Below are 22707 nucleotides of genomic sequence, written 5' to 3'. Positions count from 1 at the left end.
CAAGCCTTCAGTTCCAGTCTCTTCATTTTACTAACCCGCCACACGACAGATTCATTTTCACGGGCCACGCTGAAGAGGATGACTTGTTGTCCGATGCAGTGAAAGTGGAGCGGTCCGCCTGAGGAACAGCCGAGGGGACACGTTGAGAGACGGGCAGGTGGAATCAGTGACTTTAGAATGTATTGGAGAAAAAAAACACACACACATGCGCAGACACGAGGCTGGAAACTCCTTCTGCTTTTCTGACGATGGGCCGGGTTCCAGTCGGGGAGGAGTTTCCTGTCTCTCCGAGCCAATCAGGCCGAGCGGAAACAGGTCAGGTAGCCGAAGAGGACCTCAGAGGGAGCGCAGGCAGGGGCAGAGCAACCACGCGCACCAGGAGGTAAGGGAGCACACACACACACACACACACACACACACACACACACACATACACACCTTTAACCCTGTGAGATCACAGCGTGGTTGTACATCAGTGTATAAGAGCAGATACACCAGCTGTTTCTGTGTGTGTGTGTGTGTGTGTGTGTGTGTGTGTGTGTGTGTGTGTGTGTGTGTGTGTGTTGAGTGAATGTCAGTGCAGAACAGAAATAGGGCAGAGCCATTTTAGTCACCAAGACGTAGGAGGAGTGTTTTCAGGACCCAAGTGTCAGGATTCGAAGAAGATGCTGTGAAAAACATCTTCCGAATATCGCACAAGCCGACGCGGTTGAGTGGGAACAGGGGTTGGGCTCAGGGAACAAACGGCTCATCTACCTTTGAGGAGACGCCAGAGTCATGGATCATATTCGATAAAAAAACATTCAGGAAAAAAAATTTAGGCGGACTGTGTCGTGTTCACGTGTGTCATGCTTGGAAGTTTTGAGTTTGGTCCTGCCATTAAATTATTCCCTCAAAAGATGTTCAAATCTTTTCATAACAGACATTTGTGAACATCACATAAGCAGACTGTTTTTTCAATGTTCCACCTTTTTTAATTAGGTTTGGTCCTGCAGTAATAAAACTTTTATCATTGTTCAAATACCTTAAAAAGACGCTTGATTCTGGGATCATAGTCGTGTCTCATGAAGTTCGTGAGGATCATGTAAGCAGGAAGTTTGTCTTTCAGCCTTAAATGGTCAAAGTTTTTCAATGAAGTTTGGTCCCGCGGTTAAATCAATTCCCACAATGGAACATTTTGTTGTAATGGTAGTTCAATAATCATAAATTCAAAATTCAAATCAGGGGGCCGAAATTGAAGATTTCCTGCTTCAATGCTCAAGTTTTGGGTAAAGTTATGACCTACAGTTAAATCTATTCCTTCACAGGGACATTTATTGCGTGCATATTCGAATAATGCTCAAATGTTCAATTTTTTGAATACCTCATTAGAAATATTAGAGGATTATTATTAAAGCTAAAAAACCTTAAAAAAGGTGTTTTACATAAATGAGATCCGGGTGCCCTGATCTACTGTTTGACTGTGTTTAGGTCTGTCTCTGTGTGTGTGTCCGTCTGTGCGTGTGTGTGTGTGTGTGTGTGTGTGTGCGTGTGTGTGTGTGTGTGTGTGGGGATAGAAAGCAGGTCCCTTCAGTGTATCACTCGTCTATTTATAGTGAGAACAAATCCCAGATATGAGAGGAATCCTTCTACCACTTACGAGGCAGCCGGAGAGAGAAAGAGAGAGAGAGAGAGAGCGATGGAGAGAGAGGGCGGAGAGAAGAAGAGAAGAGACAGACAAGAGAGAAATAGATGGAGGGCGGAGAGGAAACTATAAGGAAAGTATAAGTTAACCAGGGAGAGACGTCAAAGTTCGTAGAGGCGATTCAGTGTTGTGTCATCAACAGGTATGTTGCATCTGCTTCGTCGGTGTGTGTGTGTGTGTGTGTGTGTGTGGAGTTTATAACTGGCAAGTGGGACATACAGTAGTTTCATAGTTTTTAAAAGTAACAATGTTGAAGTCTCTGACAACCTGCAGGTCCTCTCAGGGTTTATTAATGAATACACAATTTGACAAAATCTTATTTGTGCAACAACATTTTTAAACTTATCAAAATGCTAATAATGAACGTTACTTTCCAACAATTTCGCTGCAGTCTGCTCCAACTTCCTGTTGAAGCGAAAAATACATATTCCCCGGTTGTAATCGTTAAATGTTCATTGAGCTCTTGTTATTCGCCTAATCACCAATATCATTGTAATTGCAGATCCGACTCCCATGCGTTTCCACTTCCTGTGAAACTTTGACAACTGCTCGATGACTCGCCATCATTATTATTGCTTCCAATAATAATCTAGATTTTTTTTCTTCTCCATTTCAGTCGAAACCGCCAGCCACTCACGAACTGGCAGCGTTCAAGCACTAATTGCGTTGTTAGCTTCTTAGCTAGCTGTATTAGCTTTTAGGCCGCGCAAGCGATTCACGTGGTTTATTGTTTGCGTGTGAAACCAAATACCGACAGACTGCGACACGTGAACTTATTGGTTTTAACAGTGTTACTGTTCCATTCTATTTTCACAATTTGCAACTATTTTGCCAAAGATTTGTTGACACTTCCGTAAGCTAAGCTAGGCTAATCCACGGCTGACTCTACCTTCGTATTCAGCCGCGAGGGCGGTATTAATCCTCTCATCTTAACAATAACAAAAAAAACTGGCTGTGATTGGCTCGACAAGAACACACAACCTGTTATATGGTTTATTCTTTTATTTTATTTTTTCAATTTCTGTCTTTGATACCATCAGATGTTATAAAAATAGCAGCGTTCAAGCTAGCTCCATAGCCTGAATTAGCTAAATTCACTTGTAGCTGTGTATTTAAATATACATATATGTATATATATGTATATATATATATATATATATATATATACATATATATGTGAACTAAGGTTATAAGATTTTATCTTTCACAAATTGTTTACATTCCACAAATAAAGTACCACTCACAACAACACAACATAAAATCACGCTCTCACACACACACACACACACACTTACATACACACACACACACACACACACACACACACACACACACACACACTCACACACTCACTCACACACACACACACACACACACACACACACACACACCTCAAAGAGTCTTTCTGTGAGGCGTTGAGACAGATGTAAAGGCTTTTAATGTTTGGAAGATTTGAATAATTTGAAGTATGAGGAGTAATCGCACCTGTGCTTATGTGTGTGTGTGTGTGTGTGTGTGTGTGTGTGTGTGAAAGTGAAAAGGGCTCGTCCGGCTTTGCAGAGCGGCGACAGAGGGCAGCTGCTGCTCAGGGCCAACATAAATATGACCCCGTTGTGTAAGCGTGAGTCCAGGCTTTTGCTCTCATGTCAAGGACAGCGAAGCTCTTTTTCCCCTGTGTGTTGCTGCACAAACATCACCCTGGCAACAGTGTCTGAGCGCCGCCATCGCTGACGCCGCCGCAGCAGCAGCCGGAGAGCCTTGGCCTTGCTCGGCTCCTCTCTTTCTCCTCTGAGCCACTTGGAGATAAGATAAATAGGCCATGGAAACTTTCTACGATTAGGGATCCACTTGGGGTCGGTGCTGATCCGTGAGGCAGCAAAAGGGGGAGGGAGGATGTGAGAAATAACCGAGGGGAGGCTGAGGCAATAACGCACAAGAGTCGTTTGAAAATGATATTATATATTCAAGTATTCATTTTTTTTTATAATTGCATCCTCAGTGACAAGTATGGACTTCCAAATGACAACATCAAGTTCCTTCCTTCCCAAACATGTTGTAAAAATGTAATAATTTCATGATGTGACAATGCTGTGTTTGAGATTTGGTCGGGTTTAGGAGAACGACCTGTAGGACAATTCTTTTTTCTTCCATAGGGGAACAGTCTTGAAAGTTACTGCAAATTATTAAAAATTCAATTTATTATATATATATATATATATATATATATGTGACCCATGTTAGGTATTTACGTTGTCATCGGGAAGGAAGGCCTTGAAGGCCACAGGAGGGAATATAAAATATGGAATGATGTGAACGTCATCCATCACCAACAATGCGAACACTTAATAATAACAGCAACTTGCATTAATAATAATCGCTACAACAATAATAGTACGTATGTCATTAGGTAAAACACGCTGCAAAACATTACCATCCCAGAGTAGGAGAGTTTATGTTTGGGTCTAAGCTGAGGTCATGAGTCTGTTTAGTATCTGACACTGCTGTTCCAAATGGCTGCATCCCACAGTACATCTCTGTACAGTATGCAAAGTTTCCCTGTCACAGCCGCGGTGCTCTCGCTGAACTTGAGGCCTCTTTCAATTCGACGTCCTGTCGCTGTCTCTCTCTGCCTCTCATGAATGATTCAGACAACAAGTCCTCTCTACCTGCTCCCGTCTGTAAGAGTCGCTAAGCAACTGAAATGCTATCCCGGGCCTTTGAAAAAACCCCACAGAAACAGAGTCCCAGTACCCCCAAGACACACACACACACACACACACACACACACACACACACACACACACACACACACGCATGCACAGCTGAATTTCTGTGATCTGTGCTTCCTCCAGGTCAGCGCACTCATCGGGGGGGATTATGTCCAAACCTTCGTCCAACGTCAAGGCCCTTCAGGTAAAAAAATATATATTTCCATCTATCTGCACAACATGTATGAGTCTGGATGTGTGTGTGTGTGTGTGTGTCTAAAAACCAAATACTTAAAAAATACTCCATTACAAGTAAAAGTACAAAAAAATCAAAGTCTTATTAGCCAAACTTAGTTAAAATAAAATGAGTGATGACACAGAAAAGGCCCTTTCTATTTGATCTCATATATGAAATATTGTTCACACTTTATATATTCTGTGTGCAACATGTAGGAAATTGTTATTTTCTATATTTCCTTGTGTTTGCATTTGTTTATTTACATATTACTTGATGTCAGATGACTGTTTGTACACACATGTTACTTTCATTCGCAACAGCGCTACCATATAAAAAAAAAACTGATTATGTGTCGTGAATGAAAACAGTAAAATATCGTATATTGTATAATATATTGTAATATAAATATATAGCACAAGTACACTTTCATTTACTTGAGTAAATGTACTCAGTTACTTCCTGATACTGATCCTGAATGTGTTCGTCCTCGACGGAACCATAACTTAAATCAGGTGAACACTTTGTTACCTCTGACAATAAACATAAAAAGTGCAGAAACAGCTCCAACCAATCGTCAGTGACTTCTCGCCCTGTGAGAAATGGAGGCTGCAGGCGACAGAAGTGTTTCCACATCAAAGTATTTATTGGTAAAGGCAAACACGGAGCTCTGACTGTGCACGTACAGGAGCCGGGCTCGGTTAGTGCAGAGTTGCGGCGAGGCGGAGCGATTGCAGAGTTCGTCTATGTTTCATCTTCTTCTTCTTCTCATTGTGCTCATTTTTCGTGTGTCTAACCATGGGATCAGGCGTCGGGACAGAGGGGGGTTTCAAATACCGGTAACAGTTCAAACATGAGGTTCTTAGTCCAGTCTCCGCCACCAGTTCAACAAAAGTCCCAAACAAGAACAGTAGAACAGCTTCACATTATGAATTATGAATTATTTTGCATGTTCTATATCATTAATTAAGAAATATTTTGTTCCCATTTTACCTTTCAAAACAATTTGCAAAAGCAATATATCGATCCGATATTACGTAATCAGTGCTTATGTTTGCCGATATGCAGCGAACAATGGGTGTTTTCTTATTTCAAGTTCTATATGTTTGCTTGCATTTGTGTTTTCCTTTCACTTAAAAGTTATGTATCGGAACGTTTATGGTTAAACTGTAAAATATCTTGTCTTTGACAAACGGGCTCTGCCGGATAATTGTCAGTGCCCTTGTAGATCAACTTCATACCAACTTCATACAATATAAAATCAAGAACAAACATCAAACAGTGTTGAGCCGCTGCCCTAATGTCTAATAGAATCTGCAAAAGTGCCGCACGTATATAAAATAAGTGATACAGTTCATTTGGCCAACGAATCTAAATCTCTCTCATCCGGTAGATTTTTTATTCAAGCTGGAAAAAACGAAAAGAACCAATAGCTTCTTTTTCTGGTCCAACTATGGCGATAAAGATTACGTGACTTCCTACAGCACACAACAGTCTGGGATTGACAGTGTGATTGACAGACTGGACACGTAGAAGCCAGAGCCCCAGACGAACGCAGCGGCCGCGAACAATGGAACCCTGCAGTTTGTGATGGTTTCTCCTTGTGTGCGTCTCTCTTCGTTGCCCTATTGCATCTCTTTGTGGGGACTTCCTCAGTCTCTGTGGTTGCTCTCTGTCTACTTTTTTGGGTGGTTTTTGAATCCCTGTATGGTTCTTTTGTGTCTCTTTGTAGTCGTGTGGAGTCTCCTTTAGTCCCTGTGAGGTCATTGAGTGTCTCTTTGAGGTCGTTGTGAGCATCTTTGAGGTCGTTTTGAGTCGTTTTGAGTCTCTTTTCAGTATCTTCAAGGTCGTTTTGAGTCGTTTTGAGTCTCTTTTCAGTATCTTCAAGGTCGTTTTGAGTCGTTTTGAGTCTCTTTTCAGTATCTTCAAGGTCGTTTTGCGTCCCCGTGAGGTTGTTTAGAGTCTCTTTGTGGTTGTATATTCACTTTGTAGTCGTCCTGGGTCTCGTTGTGGTTGTGTTGTCTTTTTGCAGTCGTTCTGAGTCTCTTTAAGCATCGTCGAGGTCGTTTTGAGTCCCCGCGAGGTCGTTGAGATTCTCTGTAAGGGCGTTTTCAATCTCTTTGAGGTCGTTTTGAGTCTCTTTCAGTCTCTTCAAGGTCGCCTTGTGTTTTATTTGTAGTCGTTTTGAGTCTCTTTGTGGTCGTTTGACCGACTTTCAAACTACGATATGTTAACAGTCACTTGACACAGACGCCCTGGCCCCGGGATCCCCTCGTGACCCCTTTGGGCCCAGTTGAGGCTGTTCAGAGATCCGCCCATGCTAAGCCGGAGCACGCTAAGCATAACAGACAGTGAACGATCCCAGCCCAAGCAACATTAACAGTGAACAGTACAGTATAAATCTTAGCAAACATGCTGTGGATGAGGCGACTTCCTTCGTACCTTCATACCATAGTCTCGGGGGGGGGGGACAAAAAATAAAACTCTTTCATAGAACAATATCCAGCATCCTCAGCGACACACAACACACACTCCCCCCCGTCTGTACAGCTGTACAATGTGAGCATATATACAATACATTACAGTACAGTACAATACAAAACACGTCAAATCCCAAAAAGTGACAGGATGTCGGGGCGCGCAGCAGCAGAACATCAAGTTAGCAGGCATGTCTCTGTGCTCTGTATGTGCGTGCGTGTGTGTGTGTGTGTGTGTGTGAATTTGAATAAAGACACAAGTCTATTTTAGGGACATGATGAAAACCAGGAAATATTGGTTATAATCGAAACCTGGGATTTTGAGGAAACAGCAGGTGAACACACACACACGAACACACACGCGAACACACACACACACACACACCCACACACCCACACACACACGTAGAGACGCAGAGACAGGAAACGCCATGTGTGTTTGTGTTGAAAGTGCCTCAACTGGCTCTTCTCCATGTCCGTCAGGCTAATTTGAACATCCCGATGGGAGCTCTGCGTCCAGGGGCGGGACATCCTGTCAAGAGGAGAGAGGAGACAGGAGACACAGAGGAGGTAAGACAGACACACACACACACACACACACACACAGGTACGCAGGTCAGTGAAAGACAACATGTACTTGCATGTAACTGTAGCTTGAAAAATAAACCAAACTTTCATATCTTTCATAACATTGTTTATATTTTGCATATATTTGGTTTGTTTGTGTTTTTGAAGTAACTGTCACAGTAATACATTTCTCAAGAAGTCAAAGAACTAAGTGGAACACTACAACACGGTAGTCAGCGTAAACAGAAAACATGGTGGTCGGAGGAACCATGCAGCTATTTTTCACAAAGTATTTTGTCGTGTCGTTGATTTCTCTTTCCCTCCTCAGGCTCCGTCTCCGGAGCAGCCCAGCGCCGCAGCCCAGACACCGGAGGAGAAGAAGGCGTTGCCGGGCGCGGTGAAACTGCCCGGGCCTGCTGTCAACCTGTCAGAGCTGCAGAACGTCAAGAGCGAACTGCGATGGGTCACCAAGGATTAACATGTACGTGTGTGGATCTGCTAATGTGCAATATTTTTAAAAAAATCCAGAGACCAGCCGCGTTTCCGTCTTGTCTGATCGCGGTAACAATCAGGGCTTATAGAATCAAAAGAAAAAGATGCAAATGGGAGCAACACCATCAAAGAGGCACAGAGATCATGACCTCACAAATGTGAACGATGCAAAGCCACTACAGCAAATAAACAGCTGATTGTGTTCGGACGAGTAAGGAATAGATATTCAAAAACACACCTGTCGCAATATATATATATATATATATATATATATATATATATATATATATATATATATATATATATATATGTATATACTAGAAGACAGACTGTTTACACATTTGTGCCACAAACCTTAATACATTTAAATTTCAAAAATTTTAAATTCATGATTTAATTGCCATTGCAATAGACGTTTTAGGAACCTGCCCCGATGAGTGCAACAGAAAAGACCAAAAAAAACATTTAACACAAATGAACTAGAAATAATAATATACACATATATTCATATTTATTTAAATACGAAAAGTACCATAAATATGGGGGGAAAAAGGTGTTTTAAAAAAAACTTTATTGGATTTATGTGTTTAAAAGTATGGTATGGTCCTAACACGCACACATATGCATATTAATTGACACGTGTCATTTGGTCTGGATTGTTGTTTTTAGAATGCGAAAAACAACTCTTTGACTTTTCATGGTAAAATAAATAAATGATGGTGAGACTTGTCTCCGCAGTATTTACATGCAGTGGTCGGAGTTCACCACAAGGTGGCGGCGTGGGCCTCTCTGCCCCTTCGTTTGGGTCAAGCAGTGTGCGCGTGTGTGTGTGTGTGCGTGCGTGCCTGTGTGTGTGCGTGCGTGTGTGTGTGTGTCGATGCCTGTTGTGTGTGGGCAGGAGGGTTTGAGTCAGGCTCTATATTTATACTTTATTGGAGTGTGTGTGTGTGTGTGTGTGTGTGTGTGTGACTGTGCTGTGACTTTCTCAGCGGGACACAGAAACCACAATATCCCAACACTGCGGCGGTCGGGCCCGGCCCAAACCACGTGGGTTGTGCTGCTGTGTAGGAGTCAAATGAGAGACAGAGACAGAGGGAGAGAGGGGAGAGGTGGAAACAAAGGAGCGGAGGCTGGTTCGAGTTTTTCTTGTCAACACATTTCTCTTTTTCGAAGACATATTACTACGGGGTCAGATTCTGCATTTCGGCGGAGAACGGGCCTCAGCTACTGCAGGAAACCCAGCGGTGGGACGTCAGCTCGTCCTGCAATGCAGCGCGCAGACAGAACCGGAGCGTCTCCAAGTGGCATAGGAAAAAATGTCTTATCCAAATATGAGAAAAAACCAATTTGCCTTCTTTTTGGAAGTCTAACGAACAGAGCTCGGCAAAAACAGACACGGAGAAAAAATAGTCCTCGACCAAGAGCGAAAACCACACAAGACCAAGAGAGTGTGGGTGTCCACATAGTTGTGGCCACGCAGTATAGGACTGTCCGTTTGTGTGGAATGAAAACAACCGTGTCGTAGGAGAATTTGCGGATTAACCTCCAAGATTACAAGTTTCGAAAGTCCTTCTCTGTATGAAGTCTGTGGCCTCGACCAGTTTCAAGTCGGAGTCCACCTTCGAGAAATATCTGCTGTTCCGTCACGGCGTCTCGCCGTCCCGGTTCACGGGGCCGCCGATCGGCCCCTACTCCCTCGCACACCACGTCTTAATCTGTCTTCTCTCTGGCAGGACCCCTGGAGCGAGCCCGGCGAAGGAGAGGACGGCGAATGGTCTTCAGACACACAGACTCGCCCCCCCCCCCCCCCCCCCTCGCTGCGGAAAGAGAAGGCGAACAAACTACGAGCTCATCCCCAAGGCACAAACGCCTTCCTGCGAAAAAGCCAATGTCCGCGGGAAGACCAACGTCCAGCGACTCACTTTCTGCTCCTGCGCGCACCGAGGGGCCGGCGTCCACGAACTCTCAGTCAACCCGCACGAGTGGCGGGTGGAAACGCTGCATCCTCAACAAGTCGGATGACGTTTTGTCACGAAATCCAAATTGAAATCGTATTTTATATATAAAAAAATAAAAAATAAAATATATATGTATATAAATATATATATTTATATATATATATATATATATATATTTATTGTAAAGCTTAAGACTCTTCTTTACTTTTAGAAGTTACTGACATGTTATTGCAATTCTACGCTGTTTTGCTTTTGTTTGTTTTTTCGTCCGGGGAATTTCGTGGCGATCGACCAGCGAGCGCGAAACAAGTGTCGCACCAAAAATTCCGGCATCTGCGCCTTTACGCCAACCGCTCGGCGGCTGGATTGCGAGAGCCAAAGAAGGAGGCGACCATGGCGACGGAGACGGTTGTGAGGGAAACGTTCCGACGGTCCAGATTAAAGCAGGAGGTTGGAGTTGAGAGGAAGGTTTACAGGCTATGACGGAAAATGATCTCCGGCGAGGACAAACAAGGATTACTGTACTAGTGGTGTGGCTTCTCCAGACTGTGTGGCTGCACTGTAGGTCTGAATTACTCTTTTCTGAATGTTGTTAAAATTTGTGCGATTTAAGATCTATTGTCGTACTTTTTGGTGAGATACTACAATGTTGTTCGTTGATAGATACGATGATGATGATGATGATGATGTCTTCAGGAAATAAACTGCAATAAATCAAGATGGTTCTAAAAAAAATAAAATCCAACGTTTGCAATTGATTACTGGCTCCCTCCATGAAATATCGAGTGTCTTTTATTGTTAAATACAATTTTCTTCTTGACTTATTAGAATTTTCCAATTCAATCCCAATCATTTTTTTTAAGACACTTGCTTTATGCTTTTAAGTAGAAAGCAGAATTTCACAAATTTCACTCGGGGGTATGGCAACGACGGTTGGTCGAGACTGAAATATCTTGAAGGAAACATATCGTCCTCAAATATCAGCTTCATGATTTAAATAGTTTTATTAGGTTTAATTTTGCTTTTAAAAGCACAACAATCATCTCTCCGGTGCAGTTGACAGCTGCAAAGTTTTCAAGGTGACGTGATTAAAAGGATTCTCATTTTCCTCGTAAGGACGATATGAATGCACTGATTAAAAAAGAACATATCAAATAACATGGAACAAAAAAAAAATTGAACTTCATGTTTACTGCGATGAAAAAGAACATTAGTACATTACATACAGAGCAAAAAAAACAAAGAGTGCTCATATCGCCAGCTGTTATATTCTTGTATTATGTGCACAAATAATGGGCATTACAGGGTATTAGGTCGGAGTCAGGCGCATTTATGTGCACGGAGTCGCCGTGATCCTGAACTAAACCTCCAAATCCATCTGTTTCAGAAGAGGAATGCGACATTAAAGCACACATGCCGTCACACACACACACACACACACACACATGCAGCCCAGATACGCCTCCACCACGTCTGTCCCCCTGTTACAGCGCATGCATATCCCATCGTCACGTCACATGTCCTTCACACACACGCACACACACACACACACACACACACGGAGCAGCTGTAGTAGCTATGTTTAGCCCCCCATCATCAGGTCACGGAGGAATACTCAGCCCAGAGAGAGAGAGAAACATTCGCCGGTGTTTCAACGAGCGCACGGGAGGATCTGACTCTGTGAGGGGAAAGATATTACAAAAACACAGTGCAGTTTCCAAAAAAAAAGGCGTGAGTCCGTTTCTCCTTGTGCTGGAATCTGATCTCGAGAGAGCCTTCAATAAAACAAACACCGACGTCCCCACACACACACACACACACACACACACACATAAAAGGCACACTCATCTGTGAGTGTGCGCCAGCGTCTATTCAGAGACGATGATCACCAACTCACCACAAACTGTACACGCGGAACAATCTGCGTCCCCCCCTCGCATAGAAATAATAGCATGATATCAATCTGGATAATTTCAAAGTCATAATTAAGGTCAAATGCCGTCTGAAAGGTCACGGGATTGCGCTACGTGCTACTTTCGACACTTCTAAAAATCTTTGTGCAGCATTGGCAAAACTTCCGCCGGGGGTTTTGATGCGTCCCTCTCGCCGCCAAATCCGCCCGGGCTGTGTCTGTGTTTTTCTATTTCTGTCTCCATGGCGACCGCGGGCGCAGATAGGTGCCGTGGCAACCGTGCCCCTGGAATCTTGGTCGCGGGCTCTAGCAGCTGTATTTACCGATGAGTTCACCCGCCGGGATAGACACTAAAACCCGCCAGGCTCCATCTTTCCTCGTTCCGTGTGTGTGTGTGTGTGTGTGTGTGTGTGTGTCAACCCGCTTGCTTGCTGGGTTGGCGTGTATGTTGGACGCATGTATTTGGGTGATACTCCCTCCCGGAGTCCGTGGAAAGGGCAGCGGACAAACACAATGCCAGCGGAACTGGCGCATCACACAGAAAGAGACGGAAGACTTTGGGACGGACCACGTCTGGAGGGGGCGTGTCACAGGACAACTGGCAGTTGTTCACCTTCCTATCGCCGTGTCACATGCTCGCCGCTGCAGACGGAGCAGGACAACAACACAGATGGAGCGAGCTCGACTACGGACGTGCACTTTTCTCTCTTCTCCACTTTTGTCTCCTTTCTTTACCCCTCATTACTTGCTTCTTGCTTTTAACATCTCATTACCCTGCTAATGATTCTCCTTTTTGTCAAGCAGCTTGGCGACTACGTCTTTTTCGACTACACTCATTTTCCAATGCTTTCTGCTTTTAATGTTTCACCCCGACATCCCCCTATTAAAGCTGCTTCCTTTCACCTTCCCGACTAAGATCCTTCCCTAACCCTTCCCCCTCCATCTAACCTATGCTCTTTCACCTCCTGTCTTCTGGATGGATAGCTACTCCGTCCTCTACAGTTCCTCCCACAGAACCGGACTTCTCTCCGGCTTCCAGCGGCTGCGCTCTGAGCGGAGGATGTGCGACGTCGTCCTGGAGGCCGGCGGCGTATCCTTCCCCTGTCACCGTGCCCTCTTGGCCAGCTCCAGCGAATATTTTTGGGCTCTGTTTGGAGAGACTACCGCAGAGAGATTAGCTGCTTCCATTAGCCTCCCGGCGCTAAAAGCACAGGGCTTAGACGCCATCCTGGACTTCCTGTACTCGGGCTGGCTCAGCATATCGCCCTCCACAATTTCTGCCGTCCTGGAGGCAGCCAGGTACCTGCAAGTGGAGACGGCTGTGGCGATATGCGAGCGCTTTATGATTGACAGTTTAAGCGGCGAAAACTGCTGTTGCTATGCCAACCTGGCCGAACGCCACGCACTGTCAAACGCACTTGAGGCTGCCAATCAAACTATTGCCATGGAGATGGGAGCATTGCTGCAGGCGAGGAAGAATGACCTCCTCGACCTGAACGTCCAGTCACTGATGGCGGTGCTCGACGCCGACGAGATACCTGGCGTCAAGGAGGTGCGGCTCATAGAGCTGGCTTTGGATTGGCTGGATGACAACGGACCCCTCCCACTGCTGAAATCAAATCTTCTGCTGAGTCGCCTGCGCTTCGGATTGGTCTGCGCTCCTGATCTCACCAAACTCGATCACAGGGCCATGTCCACACCTTTGATCAGGAGTCAGCTGACTCGAGCCGCCGAGTACCACAGGATGGGTTCGGCTCAGCCAATCAGACAGAACAGGCAGTCGACACTCAGAGCGTCGCCCAATCGGGTGCTGCTCGTGGGCGGAGGGTCCGGTGCCCATTGGCCAGAACAGCAGTTGTTGGCGTTTGATCCGGGCAGCAAGAAGTTTTCGTCGCTGAGCTCCTGCGTCCCGCTGCGACTGAGGAATCATTGCGTGTGCTCGGTCGGAGGTTTCCTCTTCGTGATCGGAGGAGAGGAAGTGAAAGAGGGAGATGCGGAGGGAAAAAAGTCCGTCACCACATCAACGTCCAACCAAGTGTGGAGGTACGATCCTCGCTTCGACCGCTGGGAGCGGGTGGAGTCCATGCTGGAGAGAAGGGCGCAGTTCAGCTGCTGCGTGGCGGAGGAGGTTATTTTTGCCATCGGGGGACGACACACACGACCGGACGCCGACACACACACCTCGGTAGCTTCTGTCGAATTTTATGACATGACCACGGGTGCGTGGAGGAAAGGAGCGACGATGCCTCGGCCCCTTTACGGCCACGCGTCGGCCGAGCTCGACAACGGTATCTATGTGTCAGGTGGTCTCCCGGGCAACCGGGGCACCATCCATGGCAGTAACCACGGTGATAACCATGATGAAAACAGGGAGAGCAGCAGAGAGGTGCTGTATTGGGACCTCAAAAGTAGAGTTTGGGAAAAGAGGGCGTCCATGTCCATCGCCAGGTTCAGTCACCGCTTGGCAACTGCCCACGGCTACATCTACGCCCTGTTGGGCATGTACGAGCCTTTCTGCGACATAGAACGATACGACTCGCGGTCGGACCACTGGACACGCCTCCGGCCGCTTCTCATCGGCTCCTTCAACTACGGGATGGTCACAACGCCGTGCGGGAACCTTCTGGTATTCGGTGGGCGCAGATGGAGCGACGGACAGGAGGTGATCGTGAGGAGTGTGTTGGAGTACGACACTAAGAAAGACCACTGGAGGGAAATCTGCCAGCTCCCCAGACCTCTCACTGGGACTGAGTGCACACTGCTTCCCCTGCCAGACTAAAGTGTTCAGAGTGTGAGGAAATATTTAACAGTGATATAGTCCAACTACTTCACCTAACATATGTGCAATAATCTCAAAATGCTGAGCACATATGACAAAATAACAACGTGATGAATCGTAATTTGGACTAATGGGTTTCAGACTTTGTATTGGGGAATGAATCTGGATCGATACTAAATGTTTACCACCACCTCAGCCTTTACTTGCTAAATCATTTTCATCCTATTTTTATCATACTATAAAAGTGAATTTAAAACATGCAAAGTTTCCGTCACCTGCTCTGTAGCCTACTACTACTGAATTATAAAGTTTGATCTTTTAATAAATGCGCTCAAATGCGCTTTCGTGCCAAGAAGATATCAACACCCCTCGTGACTCTACTGCAAACAGAAGCTAGAACCAAAAGACAGTTAGCTTAGCATAAAACACATATTCCTCTGTCAAAGAACAATTTTGTCATTTTTACTTCTGCTTTTGTTCAGATCAAACAAAATAAGATTGTGTTAATTAGATTAATCTTTTTCCCCACAACAGAGCTAAGTAAGCCATTTGTCCTTGTCTTTATGCTAAGCTAAACTGCTCCACTACTGTATCCTTATAGGAGTAGAGCAACGTATGGGGAAATACTCTTAGATATATGTGGGTTTAAATATGAAGCTAGAAGCAAGGGATGCTAGCTCCCTAAGGAAATTACAACTAACTGTTTTTACACTTTTGTTTTTATGAGTAACTTATGCAGGTTTTTAACCGCAGTACGTAGCCAGGCTAGCAGTCTTTAAGCTAGTCCTAGCTTACACAGAATGCAAGAGCGCAAGTAGCTCCCAGAATTTCAAGAAAATGTACTAAAAAGACAAAGATAGAGCGGATTGGCAGAGGGATCCTTGAAAAGATTTGTTTTCAGGAAGAGGCCGAGTCGACCGGCAGAGAAAGCTACAACACCGCCGGGGAAACAGAGACGACGTCAAAACAGGAGATGAGCTGATGAAGGATGATTTGAAATGAAAACCACAGCAAAGCTGCAAGCTGAATATTTCATAGACCTTTTAGATAACAGTGGCTATGCGTGTGTCATTCCTGTTTATTTGATGAATAATTCAAGTTGCCTATAAGATACAGAAATGGAAGCAAACCAAACATATTGAGTGACCTTCATATATTTCTAGCGACAACCAAATGGACAACATGGGTTAAAGCTGCAGGGCAGGAGAAGCATTTAGCCGCAAATCATGTGCATGATTTGCGGCTAATGGCGAACCTGCTGGAGTTTGTTATTCAGGGTCTTTTGTGCTTCGTCCATTTAATACCGAGCACATTCTGTGCTGTGGGCATAACACGTTTTATTATGTTTGAAGGTGGAATTGTGTTCAAAGTGACTCGGATGCTTCATAATACACTGTGGTAATTATTGTCAATAAAAAAAAGAGTGTGCATCTTTTTTTGCAGTGTACTGCTTCAAAACTTATTCATAAGAGGCAACTTACAAAGACTTTGTGGATCATTTTAGTTGTCTGCTATTTTCAAAAGTGTTGGAATACAACGCATTTTTAGCAGAGTTGTGGAATTAGACTTTCAAATTGGTAAACATCACGGAGCAATGAATATGAATTCGGATGGATCGAATAAAACCTTCAACTACAAAACCAGGTCATAAACCATGACTGAATATTTAAAAAAAAATGCATACATTCATTCAATTACTAATAAAACTAGAGTTTCACATGTTATGGTGTGTTTATGTAGTGAGTCATTTGGAAATAATGATGTTGATATAAACATTGAGACCACAATAGCGACAGACATTTTCTGGATAACTAGGGCTGCTTCCTCATGGCACTTTAACATAACATCAATATAATTATTAATCATTTTGGGTTCCACAGCTGCTTCCGAGTGAAGGTCAACCCCTCGTCTTCATTCGAGGCGTGTTTATCTTTGCTGCATAGCTTGGCAACGAGTCAGGTCAGCATTTCAAAGATGATGCTCCCCGTCACAAATTGGACAAAACTGTGAATTTAATAATGTCGGCTAAACTGTTGTGGATCAACTAAACCCCTCCGCTGTTGTCAGAATATTATACTGCTGCACTGTTGAGACTGCAGCTGTTACCGTAGCTCATCGTCCCCGTCAGCCCCTCTCCTCCTCAACGTCCTCCGATCGTTAGAGAGAATAAGGACAGAACCACAAAAACACATTCATCCAAATGACCAAACTTTATTGATCCACCCGCCTCTTCCCCGACAAGTAAACGCAGATTGATCACGTTTAAATAAATACTGCTTCTTCTTTTCCTTTTTAAACCGTAATTTCCAGCTTTAACATTAAACAATCTTTACTCAACGACGGTCTCTGGAAAAAAGACCCGATTAGAGTTAGAGAACATCACCCAAGACACTTAGTTTGCACTCTGCAAAGATAGAGAGATCTACTGTATCTAGAGAATTTCAAAACACAAAAAACAGGGGGAAAAAAGGAATATTGTGTTTTATCTACAACAAAGACATGCTACTACAACCAACCACGGGGCAGCAGCATTGAAAGAGCATTCAAACCGAGTGCCATGTGTTTTCTCTGTGCTTATTAGTCTGCATGATTGCTTTCATAGTTTTGTGCAGTTGCCTCTGAGTATTAAGCCATTTGGCAGCGGTGGACGAATAATAAACTAACATATATATATATATATATATATATATATTCATCAGATCCGTAAATTCAATTCCTATGCAAACATTCCCTCATGCTCTCTATGTTGCATGCAGGATACAGAGGAGCCAAATGAGGGAAAAGTCCACCCTTTGGAAACCTTTACACTGTTACATGAAGTATAATGATTGATCAGGAGCCATTTAGCGACAATCATTCTACTTTAAATATACGTTACGTTATTTATGTTGTATGTAAAAATATGTTTTATGATGTTTTCTCTGGTGACCAGACCAGCTAAGCCATTTTTTTTTTTTTTTTTTTGTCTCTTAGACTTGTAGTTGCCATGGTGACTGTATCTCAGGTGATGAAATGGCAAATTACAGCCGGAGAAAATGAAAGAAAATGGATCCAGAGGCAAATTGCAAGTATCCAGCCTCACTGCCGTACAGTAGAAACACCTTTTTGTTAAATGATACGATGTGGGGAATGAAATCAAATACATTAAATTGTGGTCATACCTTTGGACTCTACTGCTTTATACCGTTATGCGGTGTTAGAGGTCAGATTTATGGAGATGCATGAGTCTACACCTGGCATTAACATCTGTAACTGGATTTCCCATCTGGACGTTTACACGCGAACTGGTCGGGCTCGCGCTGCGATCGGATCTCCGCCTGGTGTAATTCGTGCAGCACGACCATGCATGTTCAGAGTCAGCGTCAAGAAACAGGTTTATTGCCAAGTAGATTTTTTTTCACACACAGCGAATTCACTCGCATGTCGAGATCCGATCACAGCGCAGGCACCATTGACATTTTACAAAAAGAGAACCCGTGGAGCAAATGTCAATTTCCAGATAGAGATCACATGTTTAATCCGAGGTGCAAATGGCCCTGTAATCTGCATAAAACAATAAAGATGATGAGATGAAGAAGATGTTTCCGCCTGAAGAATTAAGGAGTGATAAAATCAAGTGACTGGCATTGGAGGGGGAAAAAACAAGACTCTTCTTGGTCCACAAAAGCCCCAAGTTCACCGCATTAAAGATTTTTTTTTAAGGTGGATTGCTCCTTTAAATGGGTCCTATATCGAATGTGCATGCACCCAGGTCCAGGTCCAGCCCAGCACAGAACGAACTTCTCACAAAGCAGCACAAACAGAAGTCTCTAGAACTAGAAATCCAAAAGACATGTGCTCACTGTCCTCAGCCTGAAACACTCGCCGTACAGAAAATATCGTCATGGATATCGAGTATTAAAGCTGGGGGGGGGGGGCTTGGGGTTGGGGCTTGCAGCAATAGCTCCACGATAGCTCATAGAATCAGTTTCCTCACTTTAAGTCGAGCATTCCGGGTGTTACCAGTGTTGTGGTGCGTTTAGACCAAACACAGAGGGAATCGTCTCATTACGTTACTCAGACAACGCGTGTCCCCCAGAAAAAAAAGTGTCGTATTGCGCTTGGACTCCTCCCTCACGAAAACTGCGACTCTTTCCAGAACTGGGAGGCGAGAGGAGCGCAGGTCATCGTCATCGTGTGTGTGTGTGTGTGTGTGTGTGATCGTGTGTGTGTGCGTGCTTCACAGGTCAGACATGGGTCTCGATGTAGGAGTGTGTGTGAGAGAGCGAGGGGGTCAGTGGCGGGCCGGGGTCTGTCTCGGCGGCGGAGTTTGGCTCCTGAGAGAACAGCTCCTGATAGGCTCTCTTCCACTCCTGGAACTCAGCCGACGACAGCTGGGGATTGGCCAACAGCCTGTCAATCAGCGCTAGCTCCCCCTCCCTGTCCTATGGGGATGCAGAAACACAGGAAGGGGCGGGTCACTTTTTTTGCTTTGTTGATTCTATTTCTTTCTTTTTCTTTTAGCCACACGTTTGTCTTTTTTGAACGCAGACACACGAAAAGCGGGACACACACTTGCGGGCACACACCGAGTTTGGCGAGACTGGTCAACTCGTTTGTGAGGCGACGAGAACAGAGACACAAAGATCCTCAGTGTGCTTGGTTTTCCTTAAAACGTAACTGCAAACGTTAGTATGAGAGAGTACATTTGTAGCTGCTTTGACACCCAATTATTATTCATTATATTATACGTCTGGACAAAATTCTATTTATTAAACATTTACTGTTGCAAATGTGGTTATTTATAGAACCGTTTTTTATTAACTTACTTATTTACATGTAGGCCTCATTACAGAGTGCATCTTTTTAGATTTGTACAGCTATTTATCAATATGTTTATTTCCATCACATTTCCATCAGAATGAATTAATGAATCGACATTTAGGATGTGACATTAAGGTTCTGGAACAATAACGGTTTAGTGACATTCCTGTGGTCAAGTTTTTCCTACTTTGTAAAATTATCATTATCACTTAACAATTCCAGACCAGCTGACGGCGACATTTTGGAAAACTGTACATCCATATTGATATAAAAGTATTTATTTACGGAGTCAATATATTTAATCAGGACCATGAAAAAGATAACTTGAGAGGAGCCAGATTTTCTTTGCGGATGAAGTCGAAAGGTCGAGAATAAAAGTCAACTCCTGTGGTCCGTCACATCCAGTTAGACGAGCGACTGACAGCTGATCGTTGCTTCCTGGGAGTGTAAAGGTGAGTTTCTTGATTGACAGCTTATCAATAACGTAAAGGCTATTTTGCTTTTTTTATTCTTAACCTTGACATTTCCAACCTAGAAGAATTCTAAAACCCCCCCAGCAGCACTATTGTTTTTGACATTCGAAACGATACACGATAAAAAAAAATGCATGTCTTTGTTGTTTCCATAGCAACCAGTGCAGATACGTTATCGCTGCCTGGACACACGAACGCAGTGGTATCCCCTCGTAAACGGCGAATTAAGGGGGAGGGTTTTTTCCCCAGGGGATGACTTTGTCGTCTGTGGTCTCATTATTTTACAGAGAATTAACTTTTTTTTTTCTTCATCCAAAACTCGGTGCATTCCTTTAAGGAGACGCCAGACAGGGAACAGACACGCATACGCTCCTCTAACCCAACGAGCACCAGCAGACACGGGGGGGGGGGGGGGGGCAGCCAAGGCCACGGATCCTTCCCCCGAAAAAAACAGAGCGACTGTAGCTCCACCCACAAGCCCCTCCCCGCCCCGACGCCCCCTCGCCAAGCCGCCGCCCCGCCCTCGTGCACGGAGGTGGGCAACAGAGATACAGACTCCACGGCCAGAAAAAACAACAACAACAAAAAAAGAACAACAAAAACAAACAACGAGCCGTTGGCAGGCGCCCGGCCCGGGAACATGACCGCCGCCCGTGCGAAGCACCAAGCCGCAGATGGCCGGAAAAGAGACTCACGACAAAACCGAGGAGACAGACCAAGACAGATGACGCCACTGAAACTAACAAAACAGAGAGACTCTCCGGCGAGCGCGCGCGCGCGTGTGCGTGTGTGTGTGTGTGTGTGTGTGTGTGTGTGTGTGTGTGTGTGTGCATCGTGGTCAGAAATGAGCAGTGAATCAAGACCGAGCTCCATAAAGTGGGATGCATCACAATCTGCCAGCCTACAAATTAAACTCTTGAAAAACTGAAGGAGATTAAAGGACGAGAAATAGGAGGAGATGTTGCATTTGCATCTTAAAGTTATAATTCTTTAAGATTTCCGTGAAATCCGAGCTAAATTTCGACAGCGTAGCATTAGCTGTTGCTTTTGCGTCCACACAGCGAAGTGTTCAAATGAAAAAGAAAAAGGGAAAAAACAAAACAGGAAACACACATTCAAACACAAACGGTTCATCAATCAAAAAATACGTCTGCAAAACTAATTTGTTTCCCTGACAGAGGACAAGCTTTAAATATTGGACGGGGGGGGGAATGGTATGGCGAAAGATTTGCACAAACCAGATTGTGCTCGCAAATATTTTTGACCGGCCTCTTTGTCAAAACACTGTAAAAGAAATAAAAAAAAAAACCCAGTTGCTCTTCTTTGTTAATTCCAGACAAAGAAGTTCCTCCAGAGGCTTCCTCTTGCTTTAAGGAAATCTTAAGGATCATAACTTCAAGATAAAAACCCAAATCGTGTTTGTTTATCTTTCCTTCCGGAGTCGTTTGTGTCGTGGTGCGCGTCGTGGTGTGCGTGTATTCGCGTGGTAGCGGTGAGAGCGAGAGCACCCACCTTCAGCGTGGAGGTGAGGATGCGGAGGCGGTGCAGGCGGTCGTTGAGCTGAGGGTCGGCGGCCCGTCGGAGGAACGACTGCCTGAACTCGGCCTGGTCCTTGGCGTCCGACGCGCGGCCCAGGGGGCACACGCCGCCCTGCTCGCACGCCCGGAACAGGTCGCCCAGGGACGCACCTTCACTGCCCCCTTCGACGCGGAGAGAGAGCCACGCGTTAGAGCCAGGAAGTTGTAAGACTCAGAGCAGCCACTGGGGGGCGACAGCAGCAGCACACAGACTCGACAGAGAAATTACAAATGATGATACTGACGACTGTTCGGTCGGGGACGTCGCCCTCCCCCTTCCTCTCCTCGTCTCCTTCACACGGTTGTTATAAATCATGGTTCATATCTTTGTTGAACTTTTTATATTCCCCAACCCGGCTACATAACACTCTACCTTCCTGCACCTTCCTTCACCTTGGCAACCGCTAGCCTCATTAGACGAGCGTACGACTGCAGGAGTGTGTGTGTGTGTGTGTGTGTGTGTGTAACCCTACTTGATTGTGAAGATGGTTTGAATATAAATGTGTCTGCCTCTGAGCGTTTTTTTTTTATTTCTGGAACATTTACTGACGTCAACGAGTCTTCATATACCCTCTTTATTTTCCGTCTCTGGTGGCCGTCCGTCGTTCGGAGCGAGACACAGTTCTGCTCTCAGCTCTCACCTGACGTCCATCGGCCCACGCACCACACATCGCGAGCTGTATTATCTGCGTGCGCTCTCCCTTCTCTCTTGTTTTGTTTGCTCGCCACATGTACCGGACATGTTCCCGAGCCGACTCACCGTTGTGCGTTTGCTGCTCTTCCTTCGCGGAGGGCGTGAGGAGCGTGTGGAGGTTGCTGTCTCTGGGCAGCGTGAAGCTGCGGGGTTTCCCTCCCTGGGTTGCCATAGGAATCAGCCTCTGCATCGCCATGGGCAACGGGACATTCCTCTGCGCGGGAAGAGTGTAGACGGCTCCGGCCGTCATCGCCCCCCCGCCTCCCGGGCCGGGCTCAGCGAAGACGGCGTCCTCTGTGGCATAGAGAAAACACAAGACACCGAATGGATAAAAGAGATATCAGAGAA

General features: G+C 45.0%; 3 protein-coding genes across 6 annotated transcripts in view; 2 read left to right on the top strand and 1 right to left on the bottom strand.

Annotated features, from left to right (window-relative positions):
- The first annotated feature begins 233 nt into the window (after positions 1-233).
- smpx (small muscle protein X-linked) lies at positions 234-17974 on the top strand. 3 transcript variants are annotated; one of them, XM_035619558.2, is made up of 5 exons: positions 234-382; positions 4537-4597; positions 7588-7674; positions 8000-8152; positions 17786-17974. In XM_035619558.2, exons 1-4 carry the CDS (start codon positions 249-251, stop codon positions 8147-8149), a joined length of 432 nt encoding a protein of 143 aa, XP_035475451.1. In that variant the 5' UTR covers positions 234-248; the 3' UTR covers positions 8150-8152; positions 17786-17974. The 3 variants fall into 3 exon arrangements, with proteins under 3 accessions (XP_035475451.1, XP_035475450.1, XP_035475452.1); XM_035619557.2 differs by lacking the exon at positions 17786-17974 and adding an exon at positions 9897-10879; XM_035619559.2 differs by lacking the exon at positions 17786-17974 and adding an exon at positions 9153-9980.
- On the top strand, positions 11908-16295 carry LOC118291336 (kelch-like protein 34). Its single transcript, XM_035619556.2, has one exon. It carries the CDS (start codon positions 13010-13012, stop codon positions 14810-14812), a length of 1803 nt encoding a protein of 600 aa, XP_035475449.1. The 5' UTR covers positions 11908-13009; the 3' UTR covers positions 14813-16295.
- cnksr2a (connector enhancer of kinase suppressor of Ras 2a) overlaps positions 17004-22707 on the bottom strand; it is a 35424-nt gene continuing 29720 nt past the window's right edge. For both annotated transcript variants that reach the window (XM_035619555.2, XM_047329912.1), the window contains 3 exons: positions 22426-22653; positions 21601-21788; positions 17004-19236 (listed from right to left, as the gene is read on the bottom strand). In XM_035619555.2, coding sequence (XP_035475448.2) covers positions 19039-19236; positions 21601-21788; positions 22426-22653 — 614 coding nt within the window. In that variant the 3' untranslated portion in view covers positions 17004-19038. The remainder of the gene's footprint in view (positions 19237-21600; positions 21789-22425; positions 22654-22707) is intronic.

This window comes from Scophthalmus maximus, chromosome 21 (genome assembly GCF_022379125.1).
Source record: "Scophthalmus maximus strain ysfricsl-2021 chromosome 21, ASM2237912v1, whole genome shotgun sequence".
Lineage (NCBI taxonomy): Eukaryota > Metazoa > Chordata > Actinopteri > Pleuronectiformes > Scophthalmidae > Scophthalmus > Scophthalmus maximus.
The sequence above is the reverse complement of the archived record's forward strand: the minus strand, read 5'-3'. Positions and strand labels throughout refer to the sequence as shown.

Coding starts and splice junctions, on each gene's coding strand:
- smpx (XM_035619558.2), top strand. CDS start 249: ATGGGCCGGGTTCCAGTCGGGGAGGAGTTTCCTGTCTCTCCGAGCCAA. Junction 383..4,536: donor GCAACCACGCGCACCAGGAG/GTAAGGGAGCAC, acceptor TGCTTCCTCCAG/GTCAGCGCACTCATCGGGGG. Junction 4,598..7,587: donor CCAACGTCAAGGCCCTTCAG/GTAAAAAAATAT, acceptor CATGTCCGTCAG/GCTAATTTGAACATCCCGAT.
- LOC118291336 (XM_035619556.2), top strand. CDS start 13,010: ATGGATAGCTACTCCGTCCTCTACAGTTCCTCCCACAGAACCGGACTT.